Here is a 26,183-nt window from a genome sequence, read left to right as displayed (position 1 = left end):
CAACGAATCAACAGCGGACGATGCTTGAGTAACCTCTAGGGTTTGGTGCAGCAATTGGGGCAGAACAACGATTTTGGCTTGCTAATGTTGCCATCATGGCTGGCAGTATAGGTTTAAAGATGATTGGATTCAATGATACGCATCGATTGGTTCGTTCATTCTCAGGCACCCACAGACAGACTCACCGGACTATCACATGATGTGAAACATGTTGGCTTGCTAATGTTGCCATCACGTAAAACTCAGCTATGGGTTAGTTTACACCGTATTCTCAAATAAAATGTTGTAGGGAAGGCCCACGGAATATCATGCAAGTTATGTTTATTAGTATCTTTTGATCCGTTCATTCACCAACCAAATACACACACACAAATTAAACATATTTTCAAAAAAAAATTAAGAATAATCTAATGTAACTTAATATATGAAATAAAATGGTGAAATTTAAAATATTACAAAACCAAACATAAATACAACACAAACTCACATAAAACCGTTAAACAGGTCAATTCTTACCTGACCCAACCAATGGAAAAAGCCAATTTTAAATATAAAACATTTAACCCGTCTCACAGATATAAATTTGTGAGATCGTCTCGCATTCATATATGAGACCTAGAATAATTATAAAGCATGCAGAAATTCAATCAATTCACATCAGATGAAATTACAAGTACATGTACATTTTTCAGAAAAAAGGTATTGCTAAGACATTTATGAAAATGCATATAATGTAAATCAATTTTATCAAACATTTACCAACATATCACTACAGAATACGGTTGAATTGTTACAAAATCTAACAAAGAGATTAGTAAAAGTACCTTGGTTTGTCAATGTGTTCCAAAGTTTAATATGAGAACAAAAAAATCCACAAAAACTGATCTATCATGCTTGAAATGTTCAATTCGACAACAAAAACACCAAGGAACTACAGAAAACAATATAGAACTATAATCATACTCCTGCCCTATAAAACACGTCGAACCAGAAGATTTACACTGTAAACAAATGCATTTGCTAATGTTGAGGTAGAGCTGGCCTCTTTTCCAACATGTCGTAATTAAGAACAAAATTTTCCTGCAAAAATTTATCCAGTCAATTGTGTTCAACTACAATAAATAATTATCGATGGCACTTGGTTCATACAACTTAAAGATTTTGAAGATAAATTGATTGATCCGGAATCAAAGAGGGTAGAAAATGTTGAAAAATGAGTACTGCAAAATCCCGATTGGTTGGGGCTGAGGCTCGTAGGAGTTACATTAATAAACAAGATATTCTTTCAGTTTCAATAACTGACAAAACAGAGGAGTGAAAAATGTAACAGGAAGAGAATCTCAGACCTTGCGAATTGTCTCCCACGTGTTTGGATCAAAACAAATATAAGAGCCCCTTTCATATATGTTTGTCTTCGCAAGAGGCTCCATATTAGCAACCCTCATGTACCAACAACGGTGCTCCCTGTGATAGAACCAGCTTCTGTTATATCTGAGAAACAGTGCAACAAAATCAGAATCAACCATGACAGCTGAGCCTATTCAATCCACAACAATTAAAAAGTATAAACAAAGAAAACAAAAGTTGCTAATGGCCAACATTAAAAGCAGCAACAGAAGAAGAAACAAGTAAGCAAACAAGAAAATGGCATAAATTCATAGCATAGAACATACAATTCATTAGCGGCATATAGTTGGGCTTCATCCTTTGGCATACTGCATAAGATCCATAAGAGGTAACAAATGTCATATTTATGTTGCTGATAAAAAAAATAATTTTGGTGATCGAAAGAAGACTTGCCTATAAAAAATATAGAACAATGTGTCTAATTGGAACTTTGAGAAGTAAACTTGCTGCATGCCAACCCAAAAAATTTCAGCAAATGAAAATGATAGAAGTAAAGCAGATAGAAAATAGAATATTGGGTAAACTCACACTTAGGGGTGGCGGTTGTTTAGCATAGTAACATTGTGGCACAATGAATTCTGGATCTCCTTTGACAGGCTCATCTGACCAAGGGGAAGCAAACGTCTTGTAGAGATTTTCAGTGGAATTCAAGTTCAATCCTAGTGTAGTTAGGTCAATTCCAAGTGCAAGAGACGTCAAATCCGGGTCACTCATCCTTATCACATTTAACAAACCATGCAAACCATAAAGGTCAGGAGCTGTCTGTGAAGCCTGCATTTGTTTCATTCCCTGTTCCCTATATTGTTGACTAACGGGAGGAACTTGCTGAAGTCGAAATTGGGATTGACCCTGATGCTGCTGATATTGTTGTAAAAGTTGGTCGTATGACCCTATGCCGGACACTGAACTAGGAGAATTCAGAGGTCTCAATCCCATGCCTTGTGGTGCACCACTCTGGATCATGTAAAATGACACACCAAAATGCATTTTATCGTACAAAACATTAGCTGTAACAAAATAGCAAGAAAGGAGACAACAATGTCATCTACAAACTTGTGAAAATATTCCTTCACAATCCACACATTCTTAACTGATTGTTTGATAAATTTGATAAAAAAAGCTATGAGATATGAGGCTTGTTACATAACACAATTTAATCAGCAAGCTGACAAGGGTAGCACACAATTTTCATGCAGATATCCATATAAATCTTTTCTGTTATTCCCATGCTTCAAAGGAAAAGTACTGGGTAAAAGACATACAAACTGAGTTACATTGCTAGAGCAAATAATAATATTAACACTTAGAAAACAAATTTTAAGATACCAAATTATTGTTTAGGTTTATGTTTACACCTTATGGTGAGGTTGAATATCAACTTAAGAGCCAAAAAGCACACCTGCGCATGATAGTTGGAATTTGATGATGGGAACATCTCTGAACTATGCAAATGGAGTAGATCCTGGTTATTCACATTCGAAAAAGGTCCACCAGTGCCGCTGGCAGAAGCATGTTGCTGCTGCTGCTGCTGTGGCCGATGAGATGAAAATGTTGGCCCAAAATTGAAACCAGCAGATCGCCCCATCTGCATTTTGAAATGGATTGAGGAAGACTGGAGATGATAGTTAATCCAAATGCACATCTATTAGTAAATTTCTTACAGAAAAATGTTGAGGTTGCATCATGGATACAGAACCATCATGAAGTTGATCTTTCTGGTGAAGGTCCATTGAATAATCAGCATTGCCACCTGCGTAAAATCTAAAAACATGTTAAAAATATCGCTAAATCGACCCAGAAGTTTTTCCAGGATTCCGACCGCAGTTTTAAAGGCCATACACCATAATAGAAAAGGCCGACAGGTTACTAGCGAGAATCTTTTTTTCAAAAAGTTGCATAATAATGTGTATCAAAAGACAATGATGCCCTGTCGGTCTGTTTGTTTTATCTGGAAAATACATCCATTATAATTGTGTCAGATCGATAACCATTTCAGATGGTCAATTCCAGATTAAAATGAATAAATCCGAATCAAGATAGTTATGCATGAATAAGAATTGCAAATGCCGTTGTGATTAAATGAACGAAAAAATGAGAGAAGATATTCCGAGCATATGATATCATAAACATTAAAATTAGAAGTTAATATGTATGCTAAAAAAAGATGACCAGTTCAATGATGTAGATGAACATAACAGCAACAGAGTGTGAAATGTTGATTGTTGAACAAAATTGGAAGACCGGAATTGCTGAAAGTTGGGACATATTTGTGCGACTGTTTTAGATTACATTCAATCCATCTAACAAATTATATTATACTATAGAAGTGTGCAGAGGATATATTGGCCAAAAGGTTAAATTTGAAAATAGAAAGTACATTGCTTCCCAATTACAACAAAACGCTTTAAAAAAGAAAGAAAGACAAGCAATGACAAGCAACAATCAAAGCCTCGTCAAAAGTTTTCTATGGGATATATTCTAATTAAAAGATATTGTCATATATATATGTTTTTTTTATAAAGCCAATTTTTGTTTAAGCAAAGAGAAAATATAAACTTCAAAATGTAAAAAGAAAAAATGTTGCATGACACATTTGTAACTGGGTAAACAAATTTCAAGGTCTTCAACACCAAAAGGCAAGTTGGAAGATTGTAGTGGTATTCCATACCCAAAGTTGGAAGAATCCAAGAAGGATAGCTGAGATCTCAGACTAAATGAGTTAAAGACCAATTGACGTAATAGACAAACAACAACCAACAACAATATAAAAGTTTCATCTGTCTCCTTATTGCCTGTTCTTCTTACTTGTCTAACTTGTTTGATGACATTTATAAATTAAATGGATTAACTTTTCTTGTTTGATAAGATTGACATAAACATATATGGGCACCTTTAAATCCAGGTAATGCTGGAAAATCTTCATTTTGAATACTGAACTCCTGATTTTGTTGAACAATAGGGCCAAGACTTTGTTTCCGCAGGGACCCTGCAAGATGGGTTTATATCGCGTCTTATAGCAGAAACACATCAGCAGAAAAAAGTAACATAAAATAAATATATCCACTCAGTTACCAAGTTGTCCTTGAGGACCTCCAGACGAACTAGGGCGACTAGTCAGTTGTGGGAAATCATTGATATCAAAAGAGGCACCATCATGGGTATTCACATCATTCAAGATACCCATACTATTTAGATTATTGACAGCTTGAACGAGGTTTTGAGATAAGGGACCACCGGCACCAGGATAGGAGTTTCCTAACATGGATAGTACCTGTGGGGAACCTGAACACCCGAACTGTCAGAATTGCAGTCGTTAAGCAAGTAGCATCATACTCTCACATAACATAAATATCATCAGACCGATTGATTCAAAATATACACATTAAAAGTTATGCACGTGAAATCCGTATCTCGTGTACTTTTGCACCCACAACATCCTACTACTTCGTAAAATTATAAATAAATAGCAGCAAATGATTGCAGAGTCGGTAGTGTTTTAGCATAGAAGAAAATTAGTAGCAACACAGGTATGTAAAAATATCGACAGTATCAAGTGATTTCTGTTGCAACAAAAACTGTAAAATCAAGTGATTTCTGTTGTAACAAAAACTATAACCGTTACTAATACTCATTTCAAATATTTTAAGCTGAATAGCTGCTCAAACATGTTTCGACCATTGTGCCACCACACATGCAACCACACAAGACATGCATGACAACCATCACACTTTCCAAGTCATGGTAACAAAAAACAGAACAGATCTGACTCCAAGTGCGTGTTGCGATGCAAAAAAACTATAATTGATGACAATGATACAATTAAATATTTTAAACTTAATAAGAAGCCCACATTTCAATCATAGTGCCACATCAGGGCTACGCATGAGAATGATGACTGTTTTTACTTGCCAAAATATTAAAATACACACGGGTGAAGTCGGTTTGTGGTATAAATGTTGGATTACTAAGTATTCACTTTATATATTATATTAGGTTGACTGTAGCTCACCAAGCTTCCATTGTAGACACAAATTTGTTGATAAATTGTCACATTATGGAGACGTGAATTCTTGTTAAAAATTGTATAGTGTTCTTGATAAGTAATGCTGTTTGCCTTAATACCCCTTTGTTAAAAGTACAGAAGCACAAGCTCTACTGGCCCGCACAAATTCACCAACACAACAGTTGAAGCCACCCCTCCTCTCTCTACACCATCACCATTGTAGTTGAAGGTTTGTGTATCGCTCCAGATCTGACGACTGTCCTCACTGTACCAAGACGAGTCTTTCTAGCGTGCTTATGTTCTCACTCACACGCACCCTAGGAAACTTCCCAGGGGATCACCCATCCCAGAATTGCCCCAAATCAAGCACGCTTAACTTTGGAGTTCTTATGTGATGAGCTACCGAAAAAAAGATGCACCTTCTTGATATGAGTAGTACATATCAAATCTTTTAAGCCCTCTTCAACTGCACAGTCCATTACATTGAACAGTCTCGGAATCCCTCTCATTCCGGTGTGGGATCGGTTCATTCATGTTCCCTCCACCTAGAAGGCTGCTAGGAGCCGCTCATTGTCCGTGCAACCTCATGGCACCGGCGATCACCCCCCGCCCTCTTCGGCCCCGAGCCTCACATGCCCACCAGCTTCCGCTTGGTTCGTCCCCGAACCACACCGTACTAAGAGAGGTCGGCTCCGATACCAACTGTAACGCTCTAGATTCGACGACTGTCCTCACTGTACCAAGACGAGTCTTTCCAGCGTACTTATGTCCTCACTCACACGCACCCTGGGAAGCTTCCCAGGAGGGTCACCCATCCCAAAATTTCCCCGTCAAGCACGCTTAACTTTGGAGTTCTTATGTGATGAGCTACCGAAAAGAAGATACACCTTCTTGATATGAGTAGTACATATCACATCTTTTAAGCCCTCTTCAACTGCACAGTCCATTACATTGAACAGTCTCGGAATCCCTCTCATTCCGGTGTGGGATCGGTTCATTCATGTTATCTCCACCTAGAAGCCTGCCAAGAGCCGCTCATTGTCCGTGCAACCTCATGGCACCGGCGATCACCCCCCGCCCTCTTCGGCCCCGGGCCTCACAGTTCGAGTGCAATGGAAAATGACAAAGAGGAAATGAAAGGTGGTTCGAGGCTATGATGGTTTAAGTAGATCATGGAGAACAGTTACATGGTCGCAAGTCATGATGGAGGCTAGTGGCAGCAAATGTGGTGATTGTGGCAATATATGCCTCCTCCGCAAACATGATCAACCACAAATTCATTAATTGGAAAGTAATCATTTGGAAAGGGTAATTCAATCTTGTTGAGGGTGTAGAAAAGGAAGTACGAAAAAATTAAATGAAAGAAGAAAGAGAAAAAAGACCGAAAATTAGAAATGTGATTGAAAGACTGTCCGCTAAGATCTAGCAAACATTTCATTACAATTTCATATTTTATCACACCTAATTAAATGCAGAACCTATCCTTTTATGACAACAGACCTTAATCATATAAATCCAACGAACGCACCTTAAACATATACTCTGAACAAGATAGTAATCCGTCGTTGAGTTAATCAATGAATAAATTATACTTCTACTATTCATGTTACAGTACTAAATCACAATTGGTGTGCTAATTAATGAATAAATGATACTTCTACCATTCATGACACAGCTTTGAAACAAAATTGGGATCCCATAACCAAGCCAATCAATTGTCAGATTTACTTAACGTGTAAATTCCTTTTAATTTAAATTGAATGTTAGGATAACACATTAAAACATTGAAAACCATAAAACCAATAATTTCACATATATTGCGACAAAATTTAAGTGAGTTGAAGCAGCAACTAATAATGTTATCCAAAAGGCATTCCAACGCACATCTCAAACACTAAAGCACTAGTTACAGAAGAGACCCATGATTGAAATGAAAATGCATAGTGAAGAATGAAAATGCATAGTGAAGCACCTTGCTGAAGCACACCACCCATCAATCTATTTTGTCCCTGCACATTTAGATTTCCAGAACCACTGTTGGCAGTTAAATTTAGGCGAGAAGCAAGACCAGGAACAGAGAGTCCTCCAGCTGAGCTAATGTTTCTGCCCATGTTTCCGCCACCAACTATGTTCCCCACGGAACTTGTAATCCGTTGCCCTGCGTTACCCAGAGCAGGAGACACTCCCAAACCTGTAACAGCAGTCCGATTACCAATTGCAGCAGAGGTTGGGAGAATCCCAGGGATAGAACCTCCAACTCCGTTGGTGCTGCTACTATACCCCTGGTTGCCAACAACACTGATACCACCTCTATTTGGAAGCCCTGAATGGCCATGCACACTGTTGTGAGAAATCTGTAGATCAGAAGACAACAAACAAGGAGTTCACCACAAGTCGTGATATAGACATGTTTAGATGGTTCAAATTTCAAAATATCAATTGAACTTTCTAGTTCTCTTTCTGCATGTTATAATGGTTTTTTTAATTCTCTCTCCTTTGAATGTATTCTCAACTCCATACTCACATTCTTTAGCATCAAAAAATCATATGCATAATGTAAAAGTAAAACCTCACCTGTGAAAGAGCAATCGGAAGGTTATTTGAAGCAAACCGTTGACTAGAAAGGTTTCCCGCAGCTTGTTGCACCCCAGTCGGAGGAATGTTATTCAAGACTGTATTTCGTGATCCTAGTGAACCAGGCAAGTTAGGAATATTGAAGTTTCCATGAATGTTGTGCAATCCCTGAATATTTCCTGTGAAAGAGAGTTTGCTGATATAGGAGAATTTTGAGAACATAAAGAATTGATCCTTGCAGCAAACAGCATACCACCGTGATGAAAAACAGGAGAGCCTCCACCAGATTGTGCAGAGAGAGAGAGAGAGAAAGTGCGTCCTGAGGGGTCGGAGAGATTTGAAGATGACCCATTCAATGTCTGCAGTTACAGAGTAAAAGAATATCCAAATATTTTACTACATGATTGTGAGGCCTCAACATATAAATATATAATATAAAATGCAATAAATAACCCTCATCCATTAAAGATTAGTTTTTATATGATCAGTACAGTATTTAGCCACTTCTCAACACAGGGAAAGGAATATTTAACTAAAACTGGAAAAGTAACTTGTCTCAGGATTCATATTTGATCACAGCTCAACCCAAAAGCACAAGATAGTTGAGGCATTTGGGAGAGTCAAAAGCATCCAAATTCATTTCAGTTGCAGCATGTTAGAACCACAATACTCAACAAAATAAAGAAGAAGAAAGAAAGCTGAAATATGATAATATACAACTGAAATGAAATGAAAAGGTAAACCCAGAGGAAATCCTCTGTACAAGGGACATAACTCCCTTCCCTAACTTTTAGCTAGTCTTGAGTCTCAACACTCAAAAGAAAACATTTGAATGCCTAAATCTATTCTACTTCATCCTCTTAAATTTCCCTTGCCCCTCACCCAATTCATTCCATCTAAAATTCCATTCATAACTAGATGAAATTTTTGGCTCAATCTATTTAAGCCCATGAAAATATAACCATCACGTCTAATAAGGCCATTAGACATAAGTTACTAACAATATCGCCCTCTTGAAAATCAGTCTTGTCTTGTCCTCAAGGTTGAGCTTAAGAATTCGATCTTCAAAGTTTTCCCTTTCCTTGGCTTCACAGTTCCAATTTGTGAACCTCTGATTGTTAATTTGAACTTCCACCATACGTGATTTACTTCCACCTTACTGCATGATTTGTCAACCACAACACTGGTTGGGGGCACAACAGTCAATCTGTGGACCGAGTAAAGTAAAATCTCTGGTGAGAATTGTGTTGCCTTTCCTTATGATCTGAAACAATGCATCTTCTGCATTCAGCACCACTTTAGTGTCAAGAATGCATGCCCCCAATAGTGAAGAACTGAGAAAAGTTCTTCAGCTGCCACAATTCCCATACACAAGCCTGCTTCACTTCTAGTAGAAATGATAATTGTATCATTAATTATATGCAATTTGAGTCAGAGGCAAGAATACAATTCCTCCCCAATTTTGCTTCAAAGATAATAGAAAATGACAAATCCCACGGTTCCCTCATCATGAAGAATTACACCTTTATCAACAAAAAATCCCTAGTGCCTTTTCTTTCAGATTTTACATTTTGAAAGCTCATCTTGCAATCCTTCTTGTGGACAGCAAAGTGAAAATATTCAACAGCTTGGTCAATTTTCTTGATTCTCATTGGCTGGACTTTTAGAAGTGAACCTCATTTCCATTATGAATGTCTGCTCTGAGTAGAATAGATTCCTAAGATTGAGGCCTCTTGATGTTTCTAGATTTTCTTCAAAATTCTTTGGGAAAACTTCAATATCCATTGCAGCCCTCCAAGGAGACAACCCCTTAAACAGATTATGTCCAGTACCCACGATGCATAACCCACTGCCATACGCCACTTTTGTGCGAGAGATCATTGACTGTAATGAAGGAGCAAGATTTACATTCAACAAAGACATATGCTTACAAGTAAGAAAAACTTCCTCTCCATTAGGACTAAAAGTGTCTTGACTAAGATGCAAGCTGATATCAAAAAACTTCAAAATAAGAATCTGCTTGGAGGAATTTGCTATGGACTTTTTTGCTCCATCATGCAATTCAAGAAAGATATTACAAAGTTCTTGATGAGAAGACCCAGAGGTAGGACACGAAGCACATTCACAAAAACATGCTGCCTAAGTGCCCCATTTTCATTGCCACTCCACACTTGATTAGGATTTCCATCTTCCACGTCTATTTTTCAACCCTCCTCATGGGACATTGAAAAAGTGCGAGGAGTTGATTACACCATCCTGCAATTCTTTCCCTCTTAAACATATATCCTGACTCAATTTCCTAATCGAACCCAACACAAATCCTCCCTAGTTGTAGAAACAAATCACGATATTTTTTGCAGATAAAGTCCAAAACCCTTACAACTATTATTGGGCCGTGTCTATTTCTCTTGTCCAAATCTCATTTATGGTCCTCTTAGTGACATAGCCAGCGTCTCTTCAGTCGATCGCCTCTGCATCAATTTAACAAAAAAGAGTCATGAATTGTTTTTGGTGCCAATCTGTTGCTCGGCTCTCAGAATCCATCCAATCGAGTCTCTCCCATCGAATCCCAGTGAATTTTCTATCTCGGAAGCCACATCAGATCCGAGGTTTTCACTCCCAAGTCCCAACGATGTTTTCTCCTTCCTTTGCCTTGATTATGGGATTTGATGCAAAGTGAGACGTACCCATAACTGGTCTGCCTATTTAAATTGTTTGAGCCCAATTTTACTTATGATTTACAGCCCAAAAACATACTCCACTATTCCCCCTATAATCCTTTTAATCCATAACTAAATTGACCGATTCTACGGCCCATTTGATGGTGGTAAGCCATTGGGTTCTCATCCCTCTCCATAATTTGTCTGTGAGCTCATTATCCACATGACCTATATGTTGCTCCTCGTGGTCATCCATCAAAATCTCCAACAGCTGACCCACCACCATAACACGACCTTCCAACCCATCCTCCATCAATGTAGAAACAAGTTCATAAGGATCCGCTAGTTTTCTACCACAATATCTTTTGATCACTTCTTTTGTAAGTCATTTCCAATCCATGTTCGCCCCCTTCATACAATCTTCCGCCTTTGGATAATCAATTATTTCAGATTGCTCCTCTCTGTATTTCCCATCCAGTTGAGTCTGTACCATCCTTCATCTTCTGGTCTGAAATTTTTGATACTTGAATCAAATAAGATCTATTGTAATGACCTGAATCCTCATTTGAATGAAGTACTAATTAAGACATGATCAAAGAGTTGTTAATTAAGTATTATTAAGAAATTGATTAATTGAGTATCAACACGATGGATCTACTGAACTTTAAAAACGGAACAATCAATCTACTTCAGATTACATTATCCCAAGAAATCCAACTAGACGAATAAGATTTTGACACGTGACGGATAAGATTAGGTTCGGATCTTCTGAACTAGTCCGGATACAATTTATAAATAGAAATTGATTTCATTTGTTTCCTACATCACTTTCTCTCAGCTTCTCTTTCTCGAGGTCTAGCCATACATCTTAGGTTTTTAGCCTAGGACAGTTTAGTGTCGAGAAGCTTCGGAGCTAGTGTTGGCACAAGGATGGGTGGGTCACCTAAGACACGCAGATCTAAATGTCATCAACGGGCTGACGACGAACGCAGCTATAATCTTGAAGCCATAAATAGTTGTTTAAGGATAATTAAAAAAAACTTTGAAGCGTGTTTAATGATTACGGATCTGACAAGATAGTGATTTCAGTATGTTGGTATTGTCTAGGTTCAGACGAATAGACTTTCGGTCAGATTGTCTTAGTGAAGTACGCATTGTACTGACTGAAATATCCAAGTGTAGCATACATAGTTATAAGCTGCATATTTATTTCTTGCATCATCCTTGTTTTACCGCTTTGACATATTATGCATGACATATCACGTTGGGCATGATATTTTTTGAGATATACCTCGTTTGTTTCGGAAACGCGGTTTTATTCTGTATTGTGGACAGTTGGATATCGATAGCTACAGTGTCCGACGGGACCCGCGGGCTCTGATGACCCTGAACATTGTAGGCCCACATCTTGACGATGAGTATGAGAGAAAAAACATGCATATGGCAAATTAAATACTACACTTCGGCGCCTCTAGGCCGAGCATGATATTCTTGACTTGATCCTTGATATTTGAGCATGTTGCATTTTACATGCATCACATCATAGTCGTACATTCGAATATTGGGCGATTGTCGCTCACGTCTTTGTTTTAATCTTGGACACCCTATTCCACGAGACAAGTCTTAGTTTGGACGGTTCGGACAGCCGGGGCAGTTGCTAGAACAGTTGGATTTTCGATGGTGAACCAGTTGAGGTTTCATCTGGTTTCTCGTATTCTCGTGCATGATTATCAATTCGATATGGTTGTATTAATGATTAATAATGAGATTATTGTTCTGTTTTCGTTTGGGTTGTGAGATGATTAAGTTATTTGGTTTTCGCTGTTTAATTATTGTTATTAAGTTTTAATCATGCATGCTTACCAAGTTGTTTAGTAGTGGCTCAGGTAAGGGCGCTAAATTTAGTGGTATCAAAGCGTCCAAAAATATTTGGTTATGTTTTGAGGATTTAAAAGTTGATTTTGGTTTTCTTTTAAATTTCAGGTGTAGACATTGCCGTTATGACGACGAGGAGGTAGGCCGAGAACATCGTCTATCGTGACGGAAAGCGTCATCGAGACCATGATGAAAGGAAACATAGGAACTGCATCAACATTATGGATTACATGAAGATTGGACCTCCACCGTTGACAGGAGATGAAATTGTTGGTTTTTCTGAAACTTGGGTCGATATCATGGAACAGTGTTTTAAGTAATGCACTACGATGAAGATGAGAAGATGGAGGTAGCCAATTTCATGAACATAGGAAAAGCTCGGAAATGGTGAAAATATGTTTGTCATTCCAGTTCAACAGCATGGACAGATTAGTTGAGAACATTTTCATCATGCTTTGATCAATCATCACTTCCCGCTAGCTTTTGTCAGGCGATGTAGATGGATCTGTTGACCATTAAGTAAGAAGATTCGAGCATTGAGGATTACCATAAGCATTTTATGGATCTCTTGTTGTATGCTCCTCACATCAGTTAATTCTACAGTAAAATATTCGCATTTTCTGAATGGTTTGAACCATGAGATTTTTTATCGAGTTTTTGTATGTGACGATACGATTTCATAAGAAGGGTTAGTGAATCGCTGTCGTCAAGTCGAGATCAGTATTACTAGGAGAAAGGCTATGCAAGCTAGCAAAAGTTACAGTTTGTTGGAACGAAGGGTCGGTCTTTCAAGAAGTCTATATCTTCTTCCGGTTCCGGAAGAATGCACAGTTTTGGTAAGAAGAAGTTGCAATGTGGCCATTGCGGAAGCAACCACCAGATGGAGAAATGTCGAAGGGTTTCAGGTGCTTGTTTCAATTGTGGTGGTTTTGGTCACATGAAGAAGGATTCCCCTAACTCGGAGGATCAGGGTGGAGGCGGAGGCTCTATGGTCGGGTCTTACAGTGGAAAACAGTCTGAGGCCACTATGCAGCAGAAAGGTTTTCCTACTCAAGGTTCCCGTCGTGGGAGGGTATCGCAAGGATCTTAACAACACCTAGGAGTCCAAGGGCAAGTGTACCCTAAATCAAGAACAAGCTGGTGAGAAAAATGAGAGAGCCGTTGCAGGTAATTTCTTTTATGTGGTATTTCTACATATGTATTAATTAACATTGGGGCATCACATTCATTCATAGCATCAAGGTTTGTTAAGAAGTATAAACTACCATACTTGTCATTAGATGTTTTAATGTCGATGTTTACACCTATGGGACAAGAGGTTTTAGCTAAGCGACTAGTTGTAGACTGCTTGTTAGAGTTTGAAGGAAAATTGGAAGATTTCGATTGTATTATGGGGAATCGGTATATTGACTAAGTATAGAGCGACGGTAGATTGTTATCAGCATCTCGTTCAGTTTCGTCAAGGAAAAGACGATTATTGGTTCTCCTACGTGAAGAACATCCCAGTTGTCGATGAATATCCTGATGTTTTCCTCTGATGAAATACCTGGATTTCCCCAGAGAAGGAAGTGGAATTTGAGATAGAATCGGTACCAATAAGCGCACCAATCTCCAAAAGCGCCTTATAGATTAGCATCGTCGGAGATGAAAGAGTTGAAGCAACTGTTACAAGATCTACTTGACAAAGAGTACGTTAGACCTGGAGAGCACCAGTGTTGTTAGTTAAGAAGAAGGATGGTCTATGCAGCTTTGCATAAAATGAGTTACAATCAAGAATATATATAGGTTACCACAGATCGATGGACTTGTTTGATCAATTGCAAGGAACTTCATTGTACTCAAAGATCGATTTACGGTCTGGATATCATCGGCTTTGAGTTCATCAATGTTATATCCCTAAGACTGCAATCGAACAAGGTATGGGCATTATGAGTTTTTAGTAATGTCATTTGGTTTGACGAATGCTCAAGAATTGTTTATGGATTTGATGAACCGGGTATTCTATGACTATCTTGACAAGTTCGTCATTGTCTTTATTGACGACATATTGGTATACTCTCATAACCTTAAAGAGCATGCACAACATTTAAGGATTGTGTTGCAAACATTGAGGAATCACCAACTCTATGGTAAACTGAGCAAGTGTGAGTGTTGACTAGACAGAGTTGTCTTCTTGAGATATGTCATATCCAAATATGGGAATAAGTGGATCCTAACAAGATCGATGTAGTGTTGATAAGAAGTTTATAGGTTTGGCAGGTTATTACCGGAGATTCATCTCCTGATTCTCTTAGATTGCCAAGCCATTGACACAGCTGACGTATAAGAATGTGCAGTCCGAGTGGATACAGAATTGTGAAAATAGTTTCAATGAACTGCGTCAACGTTTGACAACTGCACCAGTTTTAGCTTTTTCATCTGGATCAGGAGGGTACATTGTGTATATTGATCCATCACTTCAAGGACTTAAGTGTGTTTTAACCCAGATTTTTTTAGTGAAGTACGTGATGTACTGACTGAGATATTTAAGCATAGTATACACCTTATATGCAGCATATTTATCTGTCGCATAATATATGTTTTATTGTTTTGATATTTTATGCACGATATATCATGTTGGGCCGAATACTTTTGAGATGTATCTCGTTTGTTTGGGCCGCTCAGCACTATTCTTTATCGTGAACGGTTGGGTATCGAAAGCTACAATGTTCGACGAAACCCGCGGGCTTTGATGACCCTGGACATTGTAGGTCAACGTCTTCCTGATGAGTGTGGGAGCAAAAAAATGTCTATGGCAGATAAGAGACTACACACTCAAGTGCCTCTAGACTGGGCATGAGATTTTTGACTTGATCTTTGATATCCGAACATATTGCATTTTACATGCATCATATCGGTTTGTATACGCGTACATCCTTGTATTGGGCGATTGTCGCTCACGCCCATGTTTTCATCTTGGACACCTCATCCCACGAGCCAGGTCTTAGGTTGGACGGTTCGGACAGCCAGGGCAGTGGCTAGAGCAATTGGGTTTTCGGTGGTGATCCAGTGGAGGTTTTATTTGGTTCTCATATTCCCATGCATGATTATGAATTCGATAGGGTTGTATTAACGATTAAGATTGAGATTATTGTTTTGTTTTTGTTTGGATTGTATGATGATTAAGTTATTTGGTTTCCGATATTTAATTGTTGCTATTAAGTTTTAATCATGCATGTTTATTAGTCTGTTTAGTAGTGGCTCGGGTAAGGATGCTACATCTACACTTCAATGCACAATTTTGAATAATCTTCTCATACAATTTCTTTGCATTTGGAAGAGCAACCCTTTGTTTCTTTTCAAGTTAGCAAAAGTGGGTGTGAGTAGGTGTTATGAGCACGGGTAAAGGATCGGGTTATGGGTCGGTGAAGAGGTTGATCGTTTACTCTGAGATTTGTTTGTGGCTTTTTCTACCTTGTCTACCTATTTTTTTGGATGTTCGAGGCTCGTTTGAGAGAACCTCGCGATCTCAATATTAGCTATATTTTTTTGAGAAAAGCTGAATGTTTATTTCTTTCATCAGCAACCCTTTAAATACAAGATAAGCATTAAATTGACATCCAAGAAATATGCCCATTATTCCCCTATCTAAGCTCGAGATTCTAGCACTTATTAAAGGAAAGTAAATAAAAATCCAATCAATCTCATTCCTTATTTCCTAAACTTTCCATGAGTAAACCTTTGATATAGCACATCCTTGATTTTTGCTGCTCGATTCTTGTTTGAGTTGGGCTGGGCCCCATGGTTTGAGTCCCTGACATCTGCTCCCCCTTGGAAATCGGGGTTGTCCTCAAACACGAAAGAAGGAAAGCGAGCTGTGAGCATGGCAGCATCTTCCCAAGAAGCTTCTGCAGGTGACAGGCCTTCCCAATGCACTAAGACTTCAGATTTGCCTTGGTTCGTGCGTTTGTCCAGTACTGCCATTGGTGAAGGATGAAATGCTTCCAAGGGAGGGGGAGGAAGTACTGGGTTGGAGAAGGAACCTCCTTTAAACTTCTTTAAGGATGAGACATGAAAAATTGGGTGGGTCCTCGAGTTCTCTGGAAGGTGTAGCTTGTAAGCCACTTGCCCTACTTTGGCCACCACCTTAAATGGACCGTAGTAGCGAGGGGAAAGCTTTGCATTGCCTCTGGATGCTAAGCTTTGCTGTCGATAGGTTGGAAGCTTGAGAAGTACCAAATCCCCTTCTTTGAACTCCACTTCCCTGTGTTTCTTGTCATAATGCAGCTTCATAACATTCTGAGCTTGTAGCAAGCGATCACGAGCTTGGCGTAACAGTTGATCACGCTGTTGCAATGCGTGATCCACGGCCTCCAGACGTGCCTGGCCAGGGAGATAAGACAGAAGGCTTGGTGGTTGGCGACCATAAACGATCTCAAAAGGGGTGGCCTTAAGAGCTGTGTGAAAGCTTGTGTTATAGCAAAATTCTGCCCAAGTTAGCCATTCAAACCATTTCTTCGGTTGATCACTTGTAAAGCACCTCAAATACATTTCTAAGATGCGATTTATTGCCTCGGTTTGTCCGTCGGATTGGGGATGATAAGCTGAGCTGAAACACAATTTGGTGCCACTCAGATGAAAGAGTTCCTGCCAAAAAGAGCTTGTGAAGGTTACGTCTCGATCGCTTACTATTGTTTCTGGTAGCCCATGTAACTTGAAAATGTTGTCGAAAAAGATTTTGGCGATTGAAACTGCGGTGTAAGGATGGGCTAAGCCAATGAAGTTAGCATATTTAGAAAAGGGATCGACAACCACGAAAATTACAGTGTTCCCTTGTGAGGTAGGCAACTCTTCGATGAAATCCATTGAGATGTCGGCCCAAATGTGGTGAGGAATGGGCAGAGGTTGTAGGAGTCCAGCTGGCTTCATTGCTTTCGTTTTGTTGTGTTGGCATGTGGAACAATTGGACACTACTGCTTGGACTTGACATTTCATCCCTGGCCAATAAAAATCTTGTCCTATGCGGTGGAGAGTGCGCTGGTAGCCTTCATGACAGCCTTCATGTACCATTGCAATAATAGGAACAGTTAATGGTGATTGTGGAGGAAGGTAGATTTTGGATTTAAACCATAAAATGTCGTTTTTAACTTCCCATGGTCCGAAAGCCTCTCCATCGTCAACCTCTCGAATTATGCGTTGTACTTCTGGTGTATTAGAGTGTGCTTCTCTGATGGCTGCCAGAAAATCCCACTGTGGTTTCGAAATGGCCATCAAACAGCCCTCCTCCTCGCCTAGGCGTGAAAGTGCGTCCGCCACGACATTTGATTTTCCTGCCCGATATTCTACCTTAAAGTCATAACCCATTAATTTGTTTATCCATTGTTGTTGTGGAGAGGTTGAAATACGTTGTTCGAGCAAAAATTTGAGACTATAATGATCCGTACGAACGATGAAGGAGTTTCCCCAAAAGTAAGAGTGCCAGTGACGCACGACTTTGATGAGTCCAATGAGTTCTCCTTTTCATAGGCGGGTAGTTTCCTATGGCGGAGGGCGAGTGCGCTGCTGAAGAATGCAATGGGGCGCCCTTGCTGTTGAAGTACAGCCCCTATTCCTGTTTCTGATGCATCACACTCCACGATGAAAGGTATGGAAAAATCGGGAAGAGCAAGGACGGGTGTAGAAGTGAGCACTTTCTTCAATGTTTCAAAGGCATGCAGGCTATCAGCTGTCCATGAAAAGCCTTGTTTGCGCAGCATATTGGTTAAGGAGGCAGCAATAACTCCATAGTTTTGCACAAATTTGCGGTAGTACCCTGTTAGTCCGAGGAAGCCCCGGAGTGCCTTTAGAGTCATGGGTTGTGGCCAGTGTTGAATGGCTGTTATTTTATTTTCATGTCGTAAGTAAGCAACCTGTCTTTGAGCAAAGTAACATTTGGATTTTTAAGGAATAAGTGCTGTTGTTGCAGGATTGTGAAGACAGCACGAAGATGGCAAATGTGATCTTCCCAGGTTGCGCTGTAAACGAGGATGTCATCAAAGAAAACCAAAACAAATTTCCGTAAAATGCCGCCGAAAATTGAATTCATTAAAGCTTGAGAAGTAGAAGGCGCATTAGTGAGGCCAAAAGGCATCACCATAAACTCAAAGTGGTCGTGGTGGGTGCGAAAGGCCGCCATGTGGATGCTACCGGGGTCCATCAAAATTTGATGGTAGCCGGATCGCAAGTATAATTTCGAAAAATATTCAGCGCCGTGTAATTCCTTCAATAATTCGTCGATCACCGGAATGGGGAACTTGTCCTTTACTGTTTTTGCATTCAAGGCACGATAGTCGATACAAAAGCGCCAAGTGTCATCTGATTTTTTTACTAACAATACTGGTGAGGAGAAAGGGGATGAGCTGGATCTAATAATCCCTCTTTGTAGCATCTCATCACATTACTTCTCAATTTCATCTTTCTGCATATGAGGGTATCGATAAGGTCTAACAACAATGGGGTTGGTACCTTGTTCCAGTAGGATTTTATGGCTGAATCCTCTTGAGGGTGGGAGTCCTTGAGGTTCCTCGAACAGGCTGTTGTAGGTTTCCAGAAGGTGTTGTAGCTGTGTAAGGGGTGCCTCCTCTAGTATAGTTGCCGAGAGGTTTCGGTGTGACGGAATGTAGGATGAGTCTTCGTGCCACGTAACCAGCATGCCTTCTCTTACAAACTGCACCTGCATTTTTTCAAAATCACACGTGATACTTCCTAAAGAGCGGAGCCAATTTACTCCCATGACAGCGCCAAATTCTCCTAGTGTGAGGACGTAAAAATCAACATGGAAGATATGATTTTCCAGTTGAATCTGAACAGCCGAAACACATCCCCGAACATAGTAGACTCTTCCCATTTGCGACCTTCACAAATATGTCTCCTCGTTGCGATATTTCAAGGTTCAATTGTGAGACCAAATTGGAGTCTAAGAAACAGTGCGTGCTGCCGGAATCAATAAGGAAACGGAGAGATATCGAATGGATGTACCATATTATTTGCATAGTCTGGGCGTTAATGATTCCCGTGATGGCGTGAAGAGAGATGTCTGGATCGTCTGGATTAATCGTGTCAACTTCATCTTCTGGGTCGCTGTTCTCGACCACTTCTAGACGAAACAACCGTTTGCAATGATGTCCTAGAACGAACAATTCATCACAGTTAAAGCACAACTCTCTTGAGCGTCGTTCCTCCATCTTTGATCTGCTCAATTGCCTCGTGATCGATGGTCGTGTGTTTGTTGGGATGGTACGTCTTTTTGGATAATTGGGTTCTTGTCGTAGGCTTCCCGTGCGTCTTTCGTAGAAACGGGCCAGGCCCATAGCAGTTGTTAAATTTTTTGGGTGGTGAATGTCTACCTCAATCGCGATGTGTTCTTGTAGGCCGCTAATGAAAATTTATACTTCTTGCTCGCTTGTGAGGGAGGAAGCTCGTGCAGAAAGTTGTTCAAATTGACGTTGGTATTCTCCCACCGTGCCTATTTGTCGCAATTTCGATAGTTCTCCCAGTTTGTTGGTGCGAATCGGTGGTGCGAACCTCACGTGGCAGTACTGTGCAAAAAACTCCCATGTAAGATCGGGTCGATCTCGCTCAAGTTTTAAGAACCACAGTTGAGCGTCTCCTTTAAGATGAAAAGACGCGAGCCCCACACGCTGATCTTCTGGTGTGCGTTGATGGCAGAAAAAATGTTCACATCGGCTTATCCAACTAATGGGGTCGGTTGACCCATCATATGTTGGGAAATCCATCCTGGAATATTTGGGAATGAATTTATTCGAGTTCCCCAACTCATTGGCTTTGGGCTGATCTCTTGTCTGTGAATCAGATGCTCCGCTGCTATCCTCAGTGTCCTTGCTGGCTTTTGACACTTGAGCAGCCAATTCTTCAAGCCTTTTGTGTAGATCTTGCTGGCTGCGTTCCTGTTCATCTTGTCTGCGTGCTTGGTCTTCTCTTTCGGATTTGAACAGGTTGAAGAGGGTCGTAAGTTGCTGTTGGATAGCTTGCAAATCGCCCATAACTACTGGCTCTGATACCAACTTGTTATGATCACGGGTAAAGGATCAGGTTATGGGTCGGTGAAGAGGTTGATCGTTTACTCTGAGATTTGTTTGAGACTTTTTCTACCTTGTCTACCTATTTTTTTGGATGTTCGAGGCTCGTTTGAGAGAACCTCGCGATCTCGATATTAGCTATATTTTTTTGAGAAAAGCTGAATGTTTATTTCTTTCATCAACAACCCTTTAAATACAAGATAAGCATTAAATTGACATCCAAGAAATATGCCCATTATTCCCCTATCTAAGCTCGAGATTCTAGCACTTATTAAAGGAAAGTAAATAAAAATCCAATCAATCTCATTCCTTATTTCCTAAACTTTCCATGAGTAAACCTTTGATATAGCACATCCTTGATTTTTGCTGCTCGATTCTTGTTTGAGTTGGGTTGGGCCCCATGGATTGAGTCCCTGACAGTAGGGCTGAAGATTCATCTCCACTTTCTTCTATCATAAATGACATCACTGTCTCCATTGATTCGACGACAGCTTCTGGGTCATGAACTCTTGCATATCCAAGGAAGTGCTTAAACATTTCAATAATCATCTCATCTACATCTAAGTCCAACATGACTATGCAGTACCTGACTTAAGCCATGGTTTCCAAAATTGTTATCCTCTTACTTGTAGTAGTGTTCGTCAAGTATTTATTAACTTATGGTGACAAATTTTAATAATCACTTGAATGTATATTGAAAAATGCTATAGAAAAATCCATGAAGGGAAAAGAGCATCAATCAATCATAGGTGCATATTTAGGGATGTCAATGGGTCCGGGTTATACCCAAACCCGCAATGGACCCGTGCGTATGGGGTGGGGCGGGCATACTAAATGGGTCATGGGGCGGGTCTCGGGTCCAATTTTTCAGACTCGTCTGGGTATGGGGCGGGTCATGGGTCCTATAATACCCGCCTCATACCCTCCCCATATATGTGGTTATAAATACTCTAAAGTTTTAGTTTTATTAATTTTCATTTTTTTAGTAGCTCACCTCATCCATAACGGTTTTAACTATTCCTATGTCAACTGTTGCATTTGAATCTGGTTTTAGCAATAGTAGAAGAATAGTTGGTCCTCATCTTAGCAGGCTTAATCCAACGACTTTAGAGACATTGACGTGCCCGCGAAGATGGTTGTGGGGTGAGGTAAAAGGTAAATAAATCATAATTTTATTATGTTATTGTACTTTCATTTTAATTTCATTATTGTACTCTCTCTCTTTAAATTACATTTGTTTACAGTTTTATTTTTTCAATGTACTTTCTCTCTTTAATTTTGTAGTTAATTCTTCAAATAGTTTACCAATTAGTCCCACCATTCTTAATGAGAAGATAATCCTGAAGAATGTGTCTGAAATATTGCATACTCGCTGATTTTATATTGATCTGTTTAACTTATGTTATGACTTATTTTTGGGATGTCAAGATTTTTTTGGAGAGCTGGTAACTCTTTTTTTATGTAATTCTTTATGTCGATTAAGTGTGGTCGAAGACATTAATTAATTTTCTATTGTGTTGTATTTAGAGGCTCGTTTGTTTCATAATTCAGTCATGTGAGAAGAAAGATTACTGTTTTTGTTTTAAAAAATTTCGGGTCTCACGGATCTACCCGGCCCCGTTTCATATTCGAGGTGGGGCGGGTCCGAAGAATATTTAACCGGGGTGGGGCGGGTAATGGGTCAAAGTTTTCTTCATGGGGCGGGTCTTGGGTTTAGCCATACCCGCCCATATTGACATCTCTATGCATATTCACATTATCAACATCAAGATGTCTTCACTGAATAAAGATCAGCCATTTACTAGATTGATCAACCTTCACTCAAATGATAACAAAATCGGATCGGTCAAACGAAATTGACAATCTCAAACAAACCATGAAGCAATCACATTTGAAGATACCAGCTGTAGTGTTCAAAGTAAAAGAACCCAAAAAAATATTAAAAAACATATTCACGTTTCTAAAGATTATCATCTGATATCGATAAATGTATCTGTTGTGGATGAAGGATCATTACATTGGGTAACCCTGACATTGTGAGAATGTCAAGAGGTCATGAAGACAATTATCCCTTGCTAAGAAGCAGCTTTCCTTTTTCCCTAAAGTAAGAAAGATTTCCAAATGTGATCCGGGGCCTGTTTCCTGAGAGAGAGAATAATTAAAACAGCCATCAAAATAATGAGCTGCAATTAAATCTATAATTGCAGAAAAAACATACATAAGCTAGAATATGGGATAGAATTTCAGAAATTGTATAAAAGAGAAAGACATCAGACGTGTAATATCATGAAAAGACGGAGTAGAGATGAACCACTGGGAATTCTAGGGACCCTAGGCATAATCGAACATAAAAAATCAATTTACAACAAAAAGTGTTCAAGAAAATTAAATTGGCATGCATAACATATGAATGATAAAATAACATATCATAGAGAACACTCACACCTTTGAATTTAATATGGATAAAAAATTATAGATATCCACAAAGTATCCTTCTTTGCCTGTATTGGCATGCTTTATTTATAAATGCAAAGGAACCGACTAGAATGCACAAGAAAATAAGTCCTATAATAACTGGAAACTGCTTCACTTGAGTCACAAGAGTTTCACAAGTGATAAGATTCAAATCCTCGGTTTTCCTTAAGGATGCATTTGGATTAAGGTATTTGGAACATGGATTTCAAGTACATGAATTCAATTCTATTTGATTCTTTTGATGAACTTATATTAGGTAAAAAAAATTCAAATCTACCTTCTATTAATTTAGGAAAATGTGATGGTAATTGAGATGGATATGAATGAAATTCTCCCAATATAGGTGTCATTTCGAATCTATGTTTAAAATCCATTCACAAATCAAAATCTCCCATTCATATTAAACTCATCCATCTAAACACAACCTAAACAAAATGATAAATTCATAAATATAAAGCATATGATGTCTAAAGAAGTTAATAAAATTAAAACCTAACAGACTGTAACCTAATTTCCCAAAAGATCCAACAATTATTGTTAATTATTCTACAAGCTGCAGATCCCCCATTCTAATGTAACTAAAATAGCGCCTCCATGATAAGATAGAAATTATGGTCCAAAAATAATTGACCCGACCAACTATTTGCACAATGTATCACAATCAAAAAAATATCATGACCAAAATACTCCACTATGGTAAGGAACAAACACAGAAAAATGGACAATCCGAAATTGCATCTCACATCCATGGACTAACTCATTTTGGAAACTGCAAAGTAACATCTACAGAAGCAGCAGACTGAATGCAAAAGAAAAATATAAACATGAGTCATACAGCACATAGTACTCAGTAACAGTATCAACAATTCTTAATCTTAAAACACCAATAAAAAGGCCAAATTCAATCACAAGAACAGCCATGCGCATAAAAACAAAGAAAAAATCACCCCGAACCTCAAGAACAACCCTAAGAACAGAAAAAATGGCAGTATTCATTAAGAACAAAAATCATGTAGGCAACAATCCACTGACCAGAAATAACAATAATAAACCAATAACAGAAGAGATTGAAACCTAGATAACAAAGCATTTCTGAATCTCAAAAGGTCCACCTAGAAAACACAAGAAGCAAATAAACATAACCAAAAGGAAGTAAACGCTGACCTCCGATAGAATAAAACTGAAAGCGATCTGTAAATGATAGGTCTGAAAATTGGAGTGAGAGAAAATTGGGGAAACAGAGAGACAAATAAACGGATTGCTCCTACGCACGAAGCAAAACCCCTAAAACACACATCGCGGTCAACTTTTTTTGCGTCATCTGTCGGGCTAGCCCGGCCCAGGTACCAAAACTCTACTTAGAGAATGCTGGGCCGGGCCGTTAGAAGAAAGGCCCAACTATAGTGGGCTAGGTTTGTGTTGCTCAAAAGAAATAGGACAAAAATTATATCGGTAGATTACTTAGAATAAGCTCATATCTTTTAAAATTAATAATAGTTATATATTTTTTAGCAAATTATCAATCACTCTCCATCATCAAACTTGACTTTCTCTTTACTCCATACTCTTTTAAATCTTTGTTTGAGCTCTCCAATTTTTTAAAATTTCCAAAAATATCCTCAATCTTCATAATTATAGTATGTGACATTATTTTACATATCGAACATGTTCTTAAAAGCATATAGCCCAAAGACAAGCAGTTACGCAAAGTTTATAGCTTATATATCATGTTTAGATTATCAATTTTTTATATATACAAATGACTCATAATGCTTCTGTATAATAAATTGAATATTTTACCTTTTTTACCAGAGTGCCTTGGGTTGTATTCACCGGATTTTACAGATTGCTCCTCACAGCCTAACCACGCAGTCGCAACAGATAGTTCCTGACGTAGATTCCTTCAACAGCACCTAGCACAACTTTGTTTCGTTTACTACCTTAGGGTGTATAGTAAAGTAGTTTTTTGAAAATAATACATGAGAGGGGCAATAAACATTGATCTTTTTATTCAAACATACAAACTATTATTATATAGTAACCTCCTGTAGAGGAACTTGTTTAAATACTTATAGTAACTGCGAATACAACACACATAAGCTAGAAAGAGAAAATATTATATTTTATTGGAAAGAAAATGAAGTGGTTGAATGATGGTTTCATCTTCTTTCTGCCTTGGTAATTAAATAAGTCTTGATGGATTTGAAATCCGGACTTCAAATCTTGTGAATTATTCTGCTTGTTATGGCTGACAGCATCTAGTGAGTGATCATCTTTTCAAGCAATAATTGATGGTTTTTCTTTATGGTGGTTGAGTGCCCTATCTCTTAGACTAGTTAGTGGAATCGTCTTCTAATAGTGGTCCATCCTCCACTAATGTAGTGGTTGGATCAAATGTCTACTTTTCTTTCTCGAGGAATCTTTTGCTTTTGTATTGTCCAAGAGGAAATTGTTTCTTATGTGGTCCTTCACTACTTGGTCATTTTTGTTCAAGATGCTTTCGATCCGATCTGGGTCAAAAACCTTTACCAAATTCTCTCTCTTTTTCATTTGGGCATTCTGGGCAGATGTTTTCTGACCATATTCTCACACGAGTCATATTACAGAATTTTCGGCGAGTTTCTTTTCTCCTTGACAGCTTGCTATTTCACAGAAGATTTCTTTTCTTTTCAAATAGGTCTTATACAAAACTTGTTATTTTTTTTTTTAGTATTTAACAGGAATGACCCATTTACATAATTATGATAAAATTTAAATAGAAACTTGTCTTTGTTCATCTCGGTTAGATAGACCCATAGACCACATGCTCTTCTAGTAGAGATGTCATCTTCAGTTATCGAAGCAACAAGGAGTGTTTCTTCTACTGAATGATCCTTGATAAACTTTTGAACATTCATATCTGGCCTCCTTAGCTTGATAAAATGAAAGACTTTGTGTGAGTCTTTTCCGACTGGTTCTGGTGCTGTATTGAAATAGTATAACTCCAAAATATCTCCTATGGACAAATAATCATTGTTTGCCCATGTTTCATGAACTGTTTATTGGATCCACTTAGATAATCCTGAAATATCTTGGAAGTTGGTTGATGTTGTATAAACTGAGGCAAATGCCCTGAATTCATACACTGTATTG

General features: G+C 38.7%; 1 protein-coding gene and 1 non-coding gene across 5 annotated transcripts; one reads left to right on the top strand and one right to left on the bottom strand.

Annotated features, from left to right (window-relative positions):
• Positions 1–825: 825 nt before the first annotated feature.
• On the bottom strand, positions 826–24,358 carry LOC142528846 (putative NOT transcription complex subunit VIP2). 4 transcript variants are annotated; one of them, XM_075634075.1, is made up of 14 exons: positions 24,216–24,358; positions 22,594–22,718; positions 8,238–8,346; positions 7,985–8,163; positions 7,383–7,764; positions 4,480–4,689; positions 4,298–4,393; positions 3,069–3,157; positions 2,807–2,992; positions 1,936–2,361; positions 1,801–1,853; positions 1,674–1,715; positions 1,347–1,491; positions 826–1,080 (listed from the first exon to the last, which is right to left on the bottom strand). In XM_075634075.1, exons 2-14 carry the CDS (start codon positions 22,609–22,611, stop codon positions 1,021–1,023), a joined length of 1,995 nt encoding a protein of 664 aa, XP_075490190.1. In that variant the 5' UTR covers positions 22,612–22,718; positions 24,216–24,358; the 3' UTR covers positions 826–1,020. The 4 variants fall into 4 exon arrangements, with proteins under 4 accessions (XP_075490190.1, XP_075490192.1, XP_075490193.1 ...); XM_075634077.1 differs by having other exon boundaries at positions 8,238–8,343; XM_075634078.1 differs by lacking the exon at positions 24,216–24,358 and adding an exon at positions 24,126–24,144 and having other exon boundaries at positions 8,238–8,343.
• LOC142530270 (small nucleolar RNA snoR35) lies at positions 8,238–8,318 on the top strand. The gene has a single exon (XR_012816108.1). It is a non-coding gene; the product is annotated as a small nucleolar RNA snoR35 (small nucleolar RNA).
• Positions 24,359–26,183: the final 1,825 nt, after the last annotated feature.

Source organism: Primulina tabacum, chromosome 16 (assembly GCF_025594145.1).
Source record: "Primulina tabacum isolate GXHZ01 chromosome 16, ASM2559414v2, whole genome shotgun sequence".
Taxonomy (NCBI): Eukaryota; Viridiplantae; Streptophyta; class Magnoliopsida; order Lamiales; family Gesneriaceae; genus Primulina; species Primulina tabacum.
The sequence above is the reverse complement of the archived record's forward strand: the minus strand, read 5'-3'. Positions and strand labels throughout refer to the sequence as shown.

Bases quoted from the DNA above. Each gene is read 5' to 3' on its own strand.
- LOC142528846 (XM_075634075.1), bottom strand. The intron at 3,158-4,297 runs GTGCCCATATAT...GATTTTACGCAG, and splicing joins AGCATTACCTGGATTTAAAG to GTGGCAATGCTGATTATTCA. The intron at 2,362-2,806 runs GTGTGCTTTTTG...TACATGATCCAG, and splicing joins ATTCCAACTATCATGCGCAG to AGTGGTGCACCACAAGGCAT.